The sequence below is a fragment of the Notamacropus eugenii genome, chromosome 3 (genome assembly GCF_028372415.1).
Source record: "Notamacropus eugenii isolate mMacEug1 chromosome 3, mMacEug1.pri_v2, whole genome shotgun sequence".
In the NCBI taxonomy this organism is placed as follows: Eukaryota; Metazoa; Chordata; class Mammalia; order Diprotodontia; family Macropodidae; genus Notamacropus; species Notamacropus eugenii.
The window spans coordinates 98,055,371-98,072,217 of NC_092874.1; the positions used below are offsets into that span (position 1 = coordinate 98,055,371).

Here is a 16,847-nt window from a genome sequence, read left to right on the forward strand (position 1 = left end):
CGCCCCCCCCCCCCCCCCCCCCCCCGCCCCCAGCTCAGGGAATTCACGACACTAACAGCGCTACTAAATTCAAAACAACGTTCCGGTAGTCTACCTAGCTAGGGATTTTAACCACTAGTTAGTTGCCACAGTAGTTTGCCCTGGGGCGGGTAACTCGAGCGGGCCTCGGATCCCCTTCAAACCACGTGCGCTTGGACGGGGGGGGGGGGGGGGGGGGGGGGGGTGGGAGTGATCCCCAACGACACCGTCACCTCGGTGCACGCTTCCCCCGGTCCTCCACCACAGGAGGTACTGAAAAGCCCCCTTCCTCCGCAGAGGAAGGTAAAAGGAAGCCCACGCGGCGCTCCCGGAGCCGCGCCAAAAGCCCCTGGCGCCCGCGGCTTCCTTGCCCACTGGGCCCACTGGGCCCAGCGTGAGCGGCCCTGGCCAGCGCCCCCATGCGTCGCCACGAGCACGAGCCCGATCAGCGCGTACCGGAGCCGGTCCACGCGTTACTCGGGCATAGGGCACGACCGCAGGAGGGAGAGCCCCTCCATCCGGCGGCCCGGCCCCCAGCCCTTCCCCCAAGCTCCGCCAATGGCCACCCGAGGAGTAGCCCAATCCCGCGCGGCGCCCGCTGAACGGCCCAGGGGCGAGCGGAAGCAACCGCCGCCGTCACCCCACCGTCAGCGGCCCTACTCCCGCTTTGTTCTCTCCACTCCTCCTCGCGAACTCTGGGAGAGAACCGAGTGGCAGCCGCTGATTGGTGGCCACCAGGCAGCCAATCAGAGAGAGGCACCTCAGAGCAGGCTCGGGGCTTTTAAATGCCCTCGTCCCGCCCCGGGATAGAGACGAGTGGAGGGGCGTGTGCAAAACAGGAGAAGGAGGCGGGCCCGAGGGGCGGGGAGCGGAAGGAAGGAAGGAAGGAAACCCCGAAGGCGGCTCTTTAAAGCCGTGGCGCGAGTGCTGATCTAGCGGATTCGTGGAGTTGCGGGGTTGGCTCCTACGAGTGGTTGAACTGAAGGGAGGGGAGAAGGTGGGCGTGGACCTTTTAAAAGGACTCCGCCACGCGCCGTTTCAACGGACGCCCGACTGGGATTGGCTGAGCTGCTGGAGCTTCCTTCCCCTGCTGGCCAATCCCCGAGGAGGACTTCCTGGAGGCTTTTTCTCGTTCTCCTCCACGCTTTTCTCACTCCAGTAGGGCTGGGGAGAGGCGGGGGCGCGTCGGAGCGCGAGGAGCTGGAGCCCGCAGCTGCAGAGCCAGGAAGAGAGAGCGAAGGAGGAGCAGCCGGGAGAAGTGACCGCCGCATCTGGGCTTCCCCAATGAGGCTCCGCAAAGCCTGCCTGCTGGTCCTCCTCTTGGGACTGGCCCAGCTGCTGGTGCTGGCGAGCGCCCAGGAAGCGGGCGAGGGTGAGTGTGCGGCGGGGACCCGAGGCCTGCCCGCCCTGGTGCGTGGGACCGGGCCTCGTCCGAGGGGAGGGTTGGAACGCAGGTGAGCGGCGGTTCTGCCTCGCTCGGTCCTAAGGGGAGGGGGCATGTTGGTCGGGAGCCGGAGCCTCCCTTCTTTCCCGACCGTGGCCTCTGACCCCACCTTTCCCTCTCTGGATCTTGGGGCCGAGCAGGGAAGGCGGAGGCATCCTAGGACTTGGAGGCGTCTTAACTCTGGAAGATGGAGTAACTGCTCACTGCTTCCTTAAGAGGCCGGGAAGAGAGACTCGGACATCTTTCTTCTCCGTGAGCTGCTCTTGCCCTACAGCAGGCACAAGGGACATTAAACCTGGAGGAAATTCCCGTCCCTTGTTGTCACCTGCCTTCTACCTGTCCGTGCCCCTGCCGGAGCCCCAGATTCCTTCGTTCCCTGAGAAGCTGCCAAGATTTCGTTTGCAGAGAGAGGAGGGGATGCCTCTGTTAGAAAGCCAGGGTTTTAAAGAGGATGAGCGTGGGAAAGGGGGACGAACGAAGCAGAAATTGCGAACTGGAGAAAGGTGAATAGAAAAGAAACGAGAATTATTTTTCCTTTAGTTCTGTTAGAGTGGCGAATGATGAACCCAAGGCTCATAGTTGAAAGTCAGAATTGGAGACTTCTTTTGTTTTTTAAAAGGAAGGTAACTAGAGATCTGTTCATTGAATAAGAGACGTGCAGAAGGACTTTTTCAAATCAAAGCATTGTATAAATGCAAGACCCCAAGGATTGCTTGAAGTAATAATTTTTAGGCAAAACCAAAGGCTTTATCAGCACTCTGCAAAGCCTTTTCCATCTAGACGCCTAGTTTATCCCCAGTGGAGGTTGCTGCAGTACAAATACAAAATCCAAGCATTCTCCTCACTGTTAGCTGCGTAGTGGAATTGGGTACTTCACTCTCTTTCACACACAGAGCTATCTTGATCACAGACTCAAGGTAGTCTTTGTCTAATTGAAAATGATCTTAAAGTGGACTTTTTAAGTGTGAAATTACATAGTGCTTTTTTAAGCTTAAGAGATATGTATCATTTTTGTGAGGTTTTAAGTTGCATTTTTGGGAAAGTTAGCTTAGCCCTAGTAGATGGACCATCTTAGAGTGGGGTGGATCTGCTGGTTACTGGGGTAACCAAATAATGTAGATGGTTGGAGGATATCTGACCACTCTCATGGATTCAGTGAGAGAATTGAGGTAATTTGCCCAATAAAAAAAAGAGCAAAATAAGCGTCCAAACACCAGAAACAATTCTTCTCTGGCTTTGCGGAAATCGGTCATACAGCAACATATAGTGTTTCCGAGAAACTCTACTTTCACGTAATCCTTATGATCTAAATTTTAGTAGAGGAAATTAAAGGAGTTCACCTTTTGGGTAGTTGTCAAGATGAGTGTTCACTCCAGACTAGAGCAAGGGTTCTTAACTTTTTCTGTCAAGTACTTCTCTGATGTCGTTGGTGACAGGTGAAGCCTGTGGACTCCATCTCAGAATAAGTTTTTTAAGTACATACAATAAAATACATAGAATGACAAAGGAAGCCAGTTATATTGAAAGAGTTATCCAGTAAATTTTTTTGAGTTCACAGACCCCAGGGTAAGAATCCCCTGTTCAGTGTTAGTTTAGCCTCTTACTACTTTCTTGAATCAACCCATTTCAGAAAGTAGTGCCACTCTGTTTTTCAAACTCCAATTGCAGAGATTTTAAGTTTTGGTTTTTTTAATGCTTTCTTTTTTCCTAGACCTCCTTTCCCCAGCCAGAGTAGAGCAAAAGTGTTTATTTTTCTCCCTTAATCTTTACTTTTTAAATCCTAATGTATCTTGAGGTTCAGATATCTAAATACCCCCAAAATATGATCACCAAATTTCTGCTTTGCTTACAGTTACATATTAAATATTTTAGATTAGAAAATAACTATCACTGGGTACTTTTTTTCATTCTGCAAGACAAATAGCAAAGGAGAAAACCTAAGCCCTTGTTAAAGTTGGACAAATACTCTCTTTTATTTGGTATTTAATTTGTTCTTAAAAGTACATAGGTCTTGAAAGTGCCAGGAGAACATTAAATGTTTAAAATGCTTTTTTTCTTGAAGTGTGGTACCTTTAGCAGCCAAAAAAAGTGGACATCCAACCATGTACAACATACGTTTATTAGGCACCTACGATTTATTTGAAAGCTGCTGTGCACAGAGGATTCAGAAACAAAAGCATAACACCCCTCTCTGACCTTAAAATAGATGATAATCTACATGAAACTGAACTTTTCATGGTTATAAGTAATACTTGATTTGCATTTGGCCTAGGAATGAACGAGAGAATATTCAGCTTTTCAAGGCCTACAGTTTCTCCTTTCATGTGTTAGAATTTAAATTTTCAGGCATTGCTGTAAGGGAGGACAACATTGCATTCATCTCACAAATGGAGGTATAATCTGGGATGTAGATTCAAATTATTTAGAATCACTTTTGAGAAGCGACTCTAGGATGATTATCTACTCCAAAAAGACCCCTTCCCAGCCCCTGAAGGCCAGTAGTATTGGTGGAAGAATCCTATATCTACCTGGCATTATAAAGACCTGGATGCTTGCCCTTTTCTGAATGAGTTTCTTTACTTGTCAGATGGGGATAATACACCACCTATCTCAGGGTTGTTGTGAAGAAAGTGCTTTTTAAAGCTGAAAAGACTGTATAAATATATAAGCTAATCCTAAACAGGTTTACATTCTAAAAAGACCTCCAGTGGTTGATTGGGTCGATGGATGAAGGATCCAAGCAGAGGGAAAAGTATGTTTGACTGGGAAACGATGTAGAATTCAACAAGTTGCTTCTTGACCTTGTAGGTCCTCTGTTAAAGTATAAGAAACAATTTCTAACCTCAGGGTCTCTTTAGGGAGCATTGCCTATCTTTTTGTCTTATAAGTTGCCTATTCCCTATCTCTGCCCCCTTCTTGCTGGAACACCTCATGGAAACTTTTATCCTTATAATTTTCTGGAGCATAAACTAATAATTTTCAATATGGTTGGTATTCTCCCTGCCTCTGACCTCAGGGGTTAGAAACCAAAAAGACTCACCTTACCAGGACCTTTCCCTGTCCTGGAGTTAATCTGACTGGAACGGCTAGCTGCCCTGACCCCTCATGGAACTAATTGCTGGAGTTTCACTGAAGCATGGACTCTAGCTTATCCTGCTGAGATCTGAAGACCATTTTGCCCTTGAGTCTTTGATGAAATCCCTATTTGTATCCCTTCCCTTTACCTTCCCAGTGCTGCTTTGGAGGTCCTCTTTGTTCAGGGAGGCACTTTTATCAGCCGTTGTGAGGGAGTTAATAGGCAACCCTTCATTCAGAGGTATAAGTTCTGGCTCCACTTAAGCACTTCTTTGGGGAATCTTCCTTTAAATACAAAAATAAAAAGGGCCTGTTCCTTTTTAACTTTTATTGGTTTGCCTAATTCTTTTGCAAAGCTTTTGTAGTCCCAGCACTGTATCATGATGTGTAGTTAAGACGTACATGTGAAACTGTTATTATCCAAAGCTCTGCGTGCACTGTGGGAAGGGTACACAAAGAATACATCCTTATATCATTATTATCAAACTGTGGTTTAGATGGTAGGTGCTATAGTCCAGTGGAAGAGCAGAGCCACCAAGAACTGGAGTAATGAGAGAAGGAAGAGAAGACACACTTGAGCTGTGTCCTAAAGAATTGATCAGACAGGAAAGAAAGTATTCCAGGTTGGTTTATTTTTTTGAAAGATGGAATGGACTTTGGTATGTTTGGAAGGAAAAAAAATAAATATAGACATAACATATATGCACAGATACACACATATATATAGTTTGTATTAACTTAATAATAATGCTAGTTAACATTAATATAGCACCTACTATGTGCCAGGTACTATGCTAAGCACTTTACAAATGTTATCTCATTTGATCCTCTTAACAACCTTGTGAGGTAGGTGCTATTATTATTATTCCCATTTTACAATAGAGGAAACTGAGGTAAACAAATTAAGTGACTTCCCAAACATGTGAGGCCAGATTTGAACTTGGGTCTTCCTGATTTTTGGTTTACCTCTGTCTACTGCTCCGTAAAACTCTCCCCAAGAGAGATGGAATATCTCCCTCTAAGACTATAGTATAGGAAAGAAGGAAAACAAAGTGGTAAGGGAAGGCAATAATACACATTTAAAAAGTGCTTTATTCATAAAGTGCTTAAATGTTTACAGAGCTCTCTTCTCATAACAACCTAGTAAAGTAAGTAATGCAAGTATTATTATCTTTCTTTTACAGTGAGGAAATTAAAGATGAGACTGGTTACACGAGCAGTAGTGTTGGTCTCCTAACTCCAAGTCCACTGTTCTTTTCATTAGCTTCTTGAGGGTAGGACTTGTCTTTTGGCTCTTCTCATATCCCCAACATGTAGCATAGTGCCTGGCATATATGTGGCTACTTAATTAATGTTATTGATTTTATCAGACTCTCTAAAACCCTGATAGCTTTTATCAGAGTAGGTTGTGAGATTATCTGCCAGGAGTGGGGAATTTGGGGTTGCTAATTTGAGTATAGATAAAACTTAGAAAAGTTGCTTAATTAATCAACAGCAGGAAGGGATCCATCAAACTGAAAAACACAAACCAGTTTATACCATTGTGGGTCTTTCTCCAATGACATTCTGTGGTTTGGAAGCAGTGGGGAAGAAAGCAGAGGGTAAGAGTGATTCAGGGACTTCAGAAATCTGTGAACACCTTATTTAGGTAGTTGATTGGGAAAGTAGGCACTGATAATGAAAAATACTTTCCACCTCCAGAGAAAGTTTACTGATAGAGTCTGAATGCAGGTCGAAGCATACTATTTTTTTTTTCTGTTTTCTTTCACAATGTGACTAATAAGAAAATATGTCTTGTGTGATTCCACACATATAACCCATATCAAATTGCTTGCTGTCTCAGGTGGAGGGTGGGTGAGGGGAATAGATAGGGAAGGAGAAGAGAATTTGGAACTCAAAATAAAAAAAAAAGAATGTTAGTTATTTTTATATATAAATTATTAAAAAAAAAACCCAACAACAAGATCTGCTTTGTAAAGATAGAGAAATTAAGAGATGGGAGGCCCTGGTTCTAAAGGTAAATAACATATTCAGTAAGTTTGGAAGAGCTAATGGGTAAGGAGAGACAGGGTGAACTCCATTCACAGGATCTTGAGGCTAAAGGACATGAGGTCCTTGTGTTACAGGTGGTAATTTTTCTTTTGAAATAGTATTTTATTTTTTCTAATTACATGTAAAGATAGTTTTCAATATTCATTTTTTGTAAAATTTTGAGTTCTTCCTATCACCATAGATCTGACAGGTAAACTTATTTCTTTTTCTCCTAATTTGCTTATAGTATTTGAACTTACCTTGATATATGGTTTATGCCTAGTTTCTGCCACACTGTTTTCCAGTTTTCCTAGCAGTTTTTGTCAGTTAATGAATTTTTAATCCCAGAAACTGGAATCTTTCAATTTGTCAGTATATTACTGTACTCATTTGCTACTGTATCTTGTGTACCTAATCTATTCCACTGATCTACCACTCTGTTTCTTAGCCAGTACCAAATAGTTTTGATGATTGCTGCTTTATAATATGGTTTTAGATTTGGTACGGCCAGGCTTACTCCTTTGCATTTTTTTTTAATTCCCTTAATATTCTTGACCTTTTGTTCTTCCAGATAAATATTGTTATTATTTTTTCTAACTCTGTAAAATACTTCTTTGGTACTTTGGTATGGTACTGAATAAGTAAATTAGGTAGAATGGTCATTTTTATTATATTAGCTTGGCATACCCATGAGCAATTGATATTTTTCCAGTTGTTTAGATTTGACTTTATTTGTGTGAAGTGTTTGGAAATTGTTTATATATTTCCTGGGTTTGTCTTAGAAAGTAGACTTCCAAATATTTTATATTAACTACGGTTATTTTAAATGGTATTTTTCTAATTCTTGCTGCTGAGCTTTGTTGGTAATATATGGAAATGCAAGTACCGCTCTGGCTACATGCCATAAATTTTGATATGTTGTCTCATTATTGTCATTCTCTTTAATGAAATTATTGATTGTTTCTATGATTTGTTGTTTGACCCACTAATTTCCTAGGATTAGATTTAGTTTCCAATTGATTTTAATCTATCCATGGCCCTTTATTACATGTAATTTTTATTATTTCACAACCTGAAAAGGATGTGTTTAATATTTCTGCCTTTTTGCATTTGAATGTGAGGTTCTTATGTTCTAATGCATGGTTATTTTTTGTGTGGATACCATGTACTGCTGAGAAAAAGGTATATTCCTTTCTATCCCAATTCAGTTTTCTCCAGAGGTCTATGATGTCTAACTTTTCTAAAATTCTGTTTACCTCCTTAACTTCTTTCTTGCTTGTTTTGTGGTTAGATATATCTAGTTCTGAGAGAGGGACGTTGAAGTCCCCCACTACTGTAGTTTTGCTATATATTTCCTCCTCTAATTCACTTAACTCTACTTTTAAAGAAGTTGTTTTCTTCAGTGGATTTTTTTTTCCATTTGGTCAATTCTGTTTTTTAAGAAGTTCTTTCCCTCAGTTTTTGTGCTTTCTTTTGCAAGCTGTTGACTCTTTTTTCTGTTGTATAACTCTCATATCCTTTCCCAAGTTTTCTTCTACTTTCTCTTGATTTTTTTTTGGCAAGTCAGTCAGAATTCAGTGGCTTGCCCAGGGTCACACAGCTAGTAAGTGTCAAGTATCTGAAGCCAGCTTTGAACACTGTGCCATCTAGCTGCCCCTTTCTTACTTGATTTTTTAAATCCTTTTTGTCCTCTTCCAAGAGGGCTTTAGACCAATTCATATTTTCCTTTGAGGCTTTGCATGTAGGCATTTTGACATTGTTCTGTTCTGAGTTTGTGTTTGGATCTTCCCTGTTGCCATATTAGCTTTCTATGATGAGAGCATTTTTTTGTTTTTTTGCTCATTTTTTAAAAGTTGAGCTCCTGCTCCTGGAGTATAGGGGATAACATTTTCTCCTTTGACCAGCAACCCTGAGGGTCTTCCCCTTCCAGTTTGATTTTTTTTTTTAAATTAAAGGGGTCATCCCTTGATTTACTTTTTTAAGAGACCTCTTCACTGAATGGGCATTGTCGCACCCTAAGTGAGTACCCGAAAAGGCCTTAGCCTTAAAGAGCCAGGGTCTCCCATTGCATCCTGGGCCATCTCCAGTCGTTCTGATGAATATCTGGCTATTGGATCCAGATGGCACTGGAGGAGAAAGTGAGGCAGGTGACCTTGCACAGCCCTCGCTCATTCAAATCAAAGTCAAGTGCAAGTCATGTCATCATGTTGATGTCATGGTCCTTTTCGAGAAGGACAAACACAATCCCAATCTTCTTGCACTGGTGGCTAAGGCCTGGTCAATAGCTTTCTGCACTGGGGCATCTGTGATAGGTCAGCTTGGCCTGATCTTGCCTGTGGTGTGCTGGGTACGGGTGCTGGCAGTTTGCCTGCTGGGCTGGAGGCCTCATAGCTGGCCTGCTGAGCCAGGACCATGGAGTCTCAGGTGTTGATCTTGTGCTATGACTAAGAGACTCCCACTGACTTACCTGGACATAGCTGCCCTGGGCTCTGCTCCTCTTTTACCCTAGTGAGACCTTTCCTGGATTCCTTTTCAGTTATCTTGCGCTGGAAAATTGTTTCACTCTGTCTTTTTGTGGATTCTCTTGCTCCAGAATTCTTTTAGAGACTTGATTTCATGTTGTTTCCAAGGAAAACTGGGGAGAGCCCAGGCAACTTCCTGGCTTCTTGCTGCCATCTTGATTCCACCCCTCTTTTTTTCCCCCACTTATCAGATGGATCTCTAATTTAATTTGTCCCTCAGTTATTTTCTCTCCCTTCTTCCCCATCCTCCCTCAAAAAAGAAAAAAAAAAGACAAAATCCTAGTAACAAATATTCATAGTCAAGCAAAACAAATCTCCACGTTCTTATTCAAAAGTCCATATTTCATTCTGCCTCTTACATCCATTGCCTTTCATATGGGGAGGTGAGCAACGTGCTTCATCATTGGTAAGATGGAATCTTGTTTGGTCATTGTGTTAATAGGAATTCAGAATTTAGTGGCTTTCAGAGCTCAAGTTCTCGATTCTTTTCCAAAGTCTTCGAAAATATTTACAGTGTTGGATATATTGTTCTGATTCTGCTTGCTTCAGTCAGTATCCATTGATACAGGTCTTCCCAGATTTCCCTGAAATCATCCCTTTCATCTTTTCTAATGGTGTAATGACATTCCATTATATTTATGTGCCATAAACATGCAGCCATGCCCCTACAGGTTATGGGCACTGCTTTAGTTTCTGGGTCTTTGGCACTACAAAAAGAGCTGCTTATAAATATTTTTGTACATATATGGGTCCTTTTCTCTCCTTAATCTCTTCAGACTAGACATCTCAGAGTGGTAACACTGGATCCAAGGGTACATCCAGTTTAGTGACTTTTTGGACATAGTTCTAAATTGCATTCCAGAATGGGTAATTGTTAGAGTAGTTCACAGCTCCATCAGCGCATCAGTTTTCTGAAGTTCCTTCAGCAATTGTCTTTTTTTTTTTTGGTCAGCTTTGTCAGTCTGTTGGTTGTGAAGTAGAAACTCAAGAGTTGCTTCAATTTGCGTTTCTTTCATTATTAGGGATTTGGAGCATTTTTAATACGACTTTTGATAGCTTGGATCTCTTCCTTTTGAAAATTGTTCATTCATATTTGACTATCACTTGGAGAATGGTTCTTATTCTTATAATTCTGAATTCTTTATATGTATAGGAAATGAGACGTTGTAGTAGAGAAACTTGATGCAAAGTTCTCCCCTACCCCAATTGTTTTCTTTCTCATTTTAGTTTTGGTATGAATTCATTCTTAAATGAATAATTGCAGCAAACATTTAGATAGTGCTTTCAGGTTTCCAAGGAGCGTTTTACATATATCATCTCCTCTGATCCTCACTACATCCCTGGGATGTGGAAACTGAGGTGGAAAGAAGTAATATGACATTCAAGATCTTACAACTAATAAGTGTCTGAGGCCAGACTTGAACTCAGTTCTTCCTAACTCCAAGTTCAGTGCTGTATTCATTGTGTCACCTAGATGCCTAAATCCCAGGATATTCGAGATCATGTAATTTGATCCTTACAGGTAAGGAAACTAGGATTATGTTAATAGATACATTAGAAAGGCTCCTGATTAAAATGGCAAATGATTATACTTTTTTTTTGAAATTCATTATTTGAACAGAAATAAAGAATAATAGCTCCTATTTCTATAGTTTTTAAATTTTATTTTAAAATTTTTTGTTTTATTTTTAGTTTCAAATCCTCTTCCTTCCCAGAGCCAAAAAAAAAAAATGTTACACATTATTATAGTTTTGTTTTACAATGTTCTCATTTGTTTCTCAACTACAAAATAAATTCATAAAAACTACATTTCTCTATTAATCCACAAGTATCAAATGCCTATACTGAGCACTGCTAGGTGGGGAGGATGATACAAGTACACACAGAACAAAACTTCTTACTCTGAAGGAGTTTCTTTTCTAATGGAAGAGATAAGTATGTATATACATACAGATAGGATCAAAAATGCATAAATACAGATAGAAAGTAATTGGGCAGGAGGGCACCAGCAGTTTGAGGGGATCTAGGGAAGGGCTATCTGTGTCTTACAGGAAGGCAGGGACTCTGGGCCTCAAAGACATGAGTAAGCAGGGGAATGCGATCCAGGAATGTGGGGCAGCCAGTGCAGAGGAGCAGGGGCCAGGAGATAGACTGTCCTGTGTAGAGAATAGAAATAAATCCGTTTTTGCTGGGAGAGTAATGCCTATTTTGGCTGGGAAGATAAGTTGGGGCCAGGTTGTGTAGGGCTTTAAAAAATAGAAGTTTTTGTTAGGTTTAGACCAATAACTAACTTGGGCCATACACCAGAATTCAAAAATGAACATGTGACTAAAATGCTAAAGTTCTTACCATTTATTTAAAAACAAAAACAAATGCAAAACCTGAAAAGAAAAATCATTTAACAGCCTTTCCCAACAGCTTGAGGGTGAATTTTTAACCTATCAGGGAATGGTGGTGATTGTAAAAAAATAATCATTATAAAATATATAAATTATAAAAATATAAACTACATATAAAATATAAAAGATAAAAAAAACTTGGATTACATAGAATGAAAAAGCTTTTGCATGAATAAGATTAATGCAACTAAGGTAGTAAGAAGGTGTCTAGTCCTCTGGGAATCTTGAGTGAGGATCTGATCTCCAAGATATATGGGGTCTCCCAAAAGTCATAGTTCAGTCTCAGGCTTTCATGTATAGCAGACAGTTGACAGAAATATAAAACCCAGATTCATTTCCCTGTAGATAAAGCAGTCACAGGATACAGCTCTGTGACATATGTACTATGATTATCCACATTTTACTAAAAAAGGTGAAGAATGTTGTGTCTTGCCCAGATTTACTAAGTGAATATATGAATATTTTATTTGTGAATAAAATCACATGTAAAACTCATAATTTGCTTTTTTAAAAAGATGACTTGAAGTAAACTTTAACAATATTTACATATTCTATCAATTTCTAGTTTTTTTCCTCAGTTTACTTACACAGATTTTGCTGCTATTACTTTCATTTAGTTTTGTTTGTGAACTCATTTACCCTTGATAAGAAAGCTTCCTCCAACAATGCAGATTGTCACCTCTGTGCCCTCTGTCCTTCAGAATTGTCTGGGATGTTGAGAGGTTGAATGAATTGTCCAGGATCATAAAATGAATTAATGTCAGAGGTGATACTTTAAGTTAGGTCTTCCAGCCAGTAGAGTCTATCTCTCTAGGTGCAATATGCTATGGTATCTCTGCTAAGTCAGTTTTCCCCAGTATGCTCCAAAGGTACGTTGGTTGAAGTTTCTGTTGGCTTCCAGAATACGGCAGTAAGACACTTGATTTGGGAACATGTTGCTCTTTGGTAATGCATGTGGTGTTCTCTGCTTTTCAGAGCATCCCTGTTAAAAACAAAAACAAAACAACCAAAAAACTAAACATAGTTGAATTTAATTTATAGCAACGTAAATTAATTGGTTTCATTTGTCTATGGACCTCAAGGTGTGTTTCGAAGGGTGGGTCCACTTAAGAGTAATACCTACTGTTTTACTTTCTCAGCCTCTTGTTTGCTCTGTATTTTTGCATTTTGCCACTCTTAAGTACAAATAGTGAATTTATTTTAAATAACACTTCATAAGTTGAAAAATTGTTCCTTGTGACAGGGCACATTCTGACACAGATTCTGTGAAGTCCTGATAATTTTGGAAGGAATATGGGGCTCCTAAAGGGATGAAACTCACAGAAATGAAATCTTACCTTCCCAAACACTGTTGTAGCAAACATTAGCAGGGATATCGCCTTTAATTCTTCTAATAGCTCTGGCTTCTTTATGTGACTTATAACTAACCCTGTAATGTTCTTTCTTTTTCAAGTTCCTCATGCTTATTTAGCCCAGTTAATAAAGCGAATTAGAATTTTTGCCTCTGGTATCCCCACTAGTTTAGCAAAAAGAGAATGCACTTTCATTGATATTCTTAAAGTGGAGGGGATAGGTAGTATGATGAAGTGGGCAGAAAGCAGGTGTAGGTTCAAGTTGAGCCTCCTAACTGTGTGTTGATGGTTGAGGAACTGGAGCCTAAGGTTAAGCAACTTTCCCAAGGGCATGGCTGGATGTGCTAAGGCCATGGTTAGGAAAAAGCCAGGTCTTTCTGATTCCTGCTCCCATGTGCTTCCTCTCCTTTAACACTGTTACTAATTCTCTCAGAAGAAAACATTATTTGCTGATGCAAATCAAGTGAAGGCATGTGGACATGTAAGTAAATGTCCACTGAGATTAACTGGCTTTGCAGATTAATGATCAAGACCATAAAGATCACTGAGGTACCAAGTTTAGGCTTCTTGGAGTAAAAAAGAGTCTACCTCTTAGCCCAGAGTTTTGCCTTAAAGATTTGTAAACCTCTTTTTATGAGAAACAAAATCCATTTTCTTAAATAAAAAAAAAATGCCTGGATTAAAAAGCAGAGATTAAATGCTTGGTGTTACCTTTCTCCTGAAGTTGAAACATAACAGACATTTAATAAAAAAGGATTATTTTTTTCCCCTTGGTTCTCTTATTGTTTCTCCTTAGAACCTATTAGACTAGTGACTCTTTACAATTGCTAATCTTTAAATTTATAATCCCTTAGGTGATTTTCTTAACTAGTATGCATGGGGTTTTGTTTTCTAGATTCTTTTGTTAAAGATGATGCCATTGATGAAGAAGAAGAGGAGGAGGAAGATTATGATGAAGATGAAGAAGATGATTCCGAAGTGAAAGAAGACAATGGGGTCCTGGTCCTGAATGACAACAACTTTGACACATTTGTGGCTGACAAAGACACTGTACTGCTGGAGTTCTATGCTCCCTGGTTAGTATACTTTGGCATTACATCAATGGTGTTGTCCAAGGATCTACCTGTCTAGTTTTAGAGGGTCACCAGATTGGCTAAAGAGCCATAACTCATGAATATCATTTCTTAAGTATCTTTGGTTGCGGTCTGTGTCTCTGGAAAGCTATAGATTACTTCATATCTATTTTTATCATCACAGTCAATATTTATTTTTAGTTCTTCTGGCTGTAGCAAGTTTCTTCTGTCCATTGTCCATACTTATTGACTTGAGACCTTATGTTTCTTATCACACTACTCAGGGTCTCTTGAGCCCTTTAGGGGAGAGTGAGAACATTTCTATTAAAATATTTTAATTTTGTGCTGTACTTTTCATGGAGCTAGGTGCTATGAATACAGAGGTGAAAATTGACATCATCCCTGCCTTCGATGAGTTTAAACTCTATTAGAAGTAGAGATATAGTCTAATAACTCTAATATAGATTAAAAGATAGCTTCATAGGCAGTGCCAAACAGGGGAATGACTGATATATCAAAAGGAAATAAAATCTCCTCTAGTTTGGAAAAGCAGGAAGTAGAGAAGCCTTAGTGAAAGAAGGACCACATAAGCTAGGACCTGGAATGGATTTAAATAGGAAAAGTTACCTGAGGATAGGACTATCAGGCAATCAGAGCAGTTTGGCTGGAGCATTGTGCATATAAATGAGAACGACATGTAAAATAAACCTGGAAAAGATGACTGATGATGAACCTTGTATTAATGACCTCCTGACAGAGAAATAATAGATTTAAGATGAAGAATAAGATGTACATTTTTGGACATGGGCAATGTGGGAGTTTTTCTTGACTATACGTTTATTACAAGGGATTTTTTCCTCCCTCTTTTTCCTCTTAAATTAGGTGAGTGGTTAGTGGGAAGGAGTAAGTAAGTACTTGTTGCTTAAGGGGTTAAAACAAATAAACCTGGAAATATAAATTGAAGCCAGATTGTGGAGGGCTTTTAGTGCCAGGCTAAATTACAATATACATTTTACTCACTGGGCATTGAGAAGCCAGTAAAAGTTTTTCAACAGAGTAGTTCAAATTTGTGAATATTAGAAGTTTGTTGTGGCCACCATGTAAACAATGGATTGAAGAAAGGAGATGCTGCACATACTGCTTTAGGTCATTATGACAGTTTAGGTATGAAGTAAGAAAACTGTGAACCAGAGCACTAGAAATTGAAAGGGGATTATTTCCAGAGAGAAAATGAAAAGGACTAAGAAACAGATAGGCATGTGAAAAAGACTTAAAGCATTAGTATCTGCATGCCTCACATCAGTCATCCTGTAACACAACAGCAGTATTTCTTCACTGTAATTTATTCTGTCACTTCCCATTTCCTAGTCATGAATGCAATTTTTTCATACATATAGAGCCTTTTCCCCTTTTTGTAACCTTAAGATATTTAGTCCTAGCAGTTATCTCATTGAATCAAAAAGTGTATGTTACAAGATTAATAATAACTTTTTTTAAGTGGTTATCAAAAATGTCATTGTTTTCTTGGAAATGTGTTCATGGCCATGTCTGCATTGGGGAATAACTATTGCTCTTGGATTTCTGTGAGTTCCATATAGGTACTGAATGTCCACTTTTAAATTATACATAATTTCCATCTAGATCCCCCTTTTTATTTTGGAGACATTGTTTTTTGTCATATGTAATTCTGTTATTTTGTCTAATCCAATCTGTAAATTCTCTGACAATTTCCCCTACAAATATTTCACCTAAAGTGGAAATCAAGGCATGTCAAAGCTGGAAGGGACCTTAGAGGGCATCTAGTCTAGCCCATGACTAAACTGGAAGACTTTGAGTGAAGGGGCAACTTCTGAGAGTATCTCAGACCTCAGTTTGCACCTCTGCAGCTTTCATGGATCCTAGGTTTGCCTTCTGAAGCCAGGCAATAAAAGTGTAACCCCTTTTCCATGTGACAGTCTTTCAGATACTTGGAAGACACTTACCATATTCTCCAACTCTTATTTCAGATTTTTCTTTTCCAGATTAAATCCCCCCAATTCCTTCATCTGACCTTCATAGGACATGATCCTGTTTCGTTACCCTCCTCTGGATAGTCTCCAGCTTGTTGCCATCCCTAAAGTGTGACATTCAGAACTGAATACTGTCCTCTAAGTCAGTGGTATCAAACCCACATAGAAATGAGGGTCACCAAATGAGGGCCACATATTGACTTAGAAAACCACATATTAACATTATCTGTGTTCTATTGTATTTTTTTATTGGGTTAGATATTTTCCCGATTCCATTTTAATATGGTTCAATATGCAGCATTTGACCCCTGCCCTAGAGATCTGACCAGGATGGCATACAGTAGAATGACTCTTCCCTAGTCATGGATATAATCCTTTGCTTAATACAGCCTCAGATTGCATTAACTTTCTTAGCTATTATTTAACTTCTGCTCATTGATCTCATAGGCCCCCAAAACTTGGATCTTTTCCCGAGGAGCTACTTTCAATTCAAAACCTGACTTTAAAGTTGTCTCATATAAAACACCCATGTGCACCCTACTCCTTGCTTTTATATTTATGAAGTTGATTTCTTTTAAAAATCTGAATAAGACTTTACATATGTCCCTATTGTATTTCATCTTATTGGTTTGGCTCAAGGTTCTAATTTGTTCAGATCTTTTTAAATCTCAGCTGTCATTCAGTCTCTTTCCCAGCCTTGTGTTATCTGGATATTTGATAAGTTTGCCAACTTTTCCTTTATCCAAGTCATTGATAAAAACGTTAGAACAAAGCCAAAAACATAGATCTTTAAGATATTTCACTGGAGGTCAACTTTGTGGTTGACATCAAAGAAAATTAATGTTTATCCTTTTCTTTATCTAAAACCAAAAAGCAAGCATCATATGCAGTGAGGATGCTCTAGATTCTTTCCCAGTAAAAATG

General features: G+C 39.9%; 1 protein-coding gene across 2 annotated transcripts in view; it reads left to right on the top strand.

Annotated features, from left to right (window-relative positions):
- The first annotated feature begins 447 nt into the window (after positions 1–447).
- Positions 448–16,847, top strand: part of PDIA4 (protein disulfide isomerase family A member 4) — a 30,239-nt gene continuing 13,839 nt past the window's right edge. The window contains exons 1-2 of one of the 2 annotated variants that reach the window (XM_072652415.1): positions 448–1,390; positions 13,737–13,917. In XM_072652415.1, coding sequence (XP_072508516.1) covers positions 1,303–1,390; positions 13,737–13,917 — 269 coding nt within the window. In that variant the 5' untranslated portion in view covers positions 448–1,302. Of the gene's footprint in view, positions 1,391–1,460; positions 1,966–13,736; positions 13,918–16,847 lie in introns of those variants that run through there. The other variant, XM_072652416.1, reaches the window with a different exon arrangement.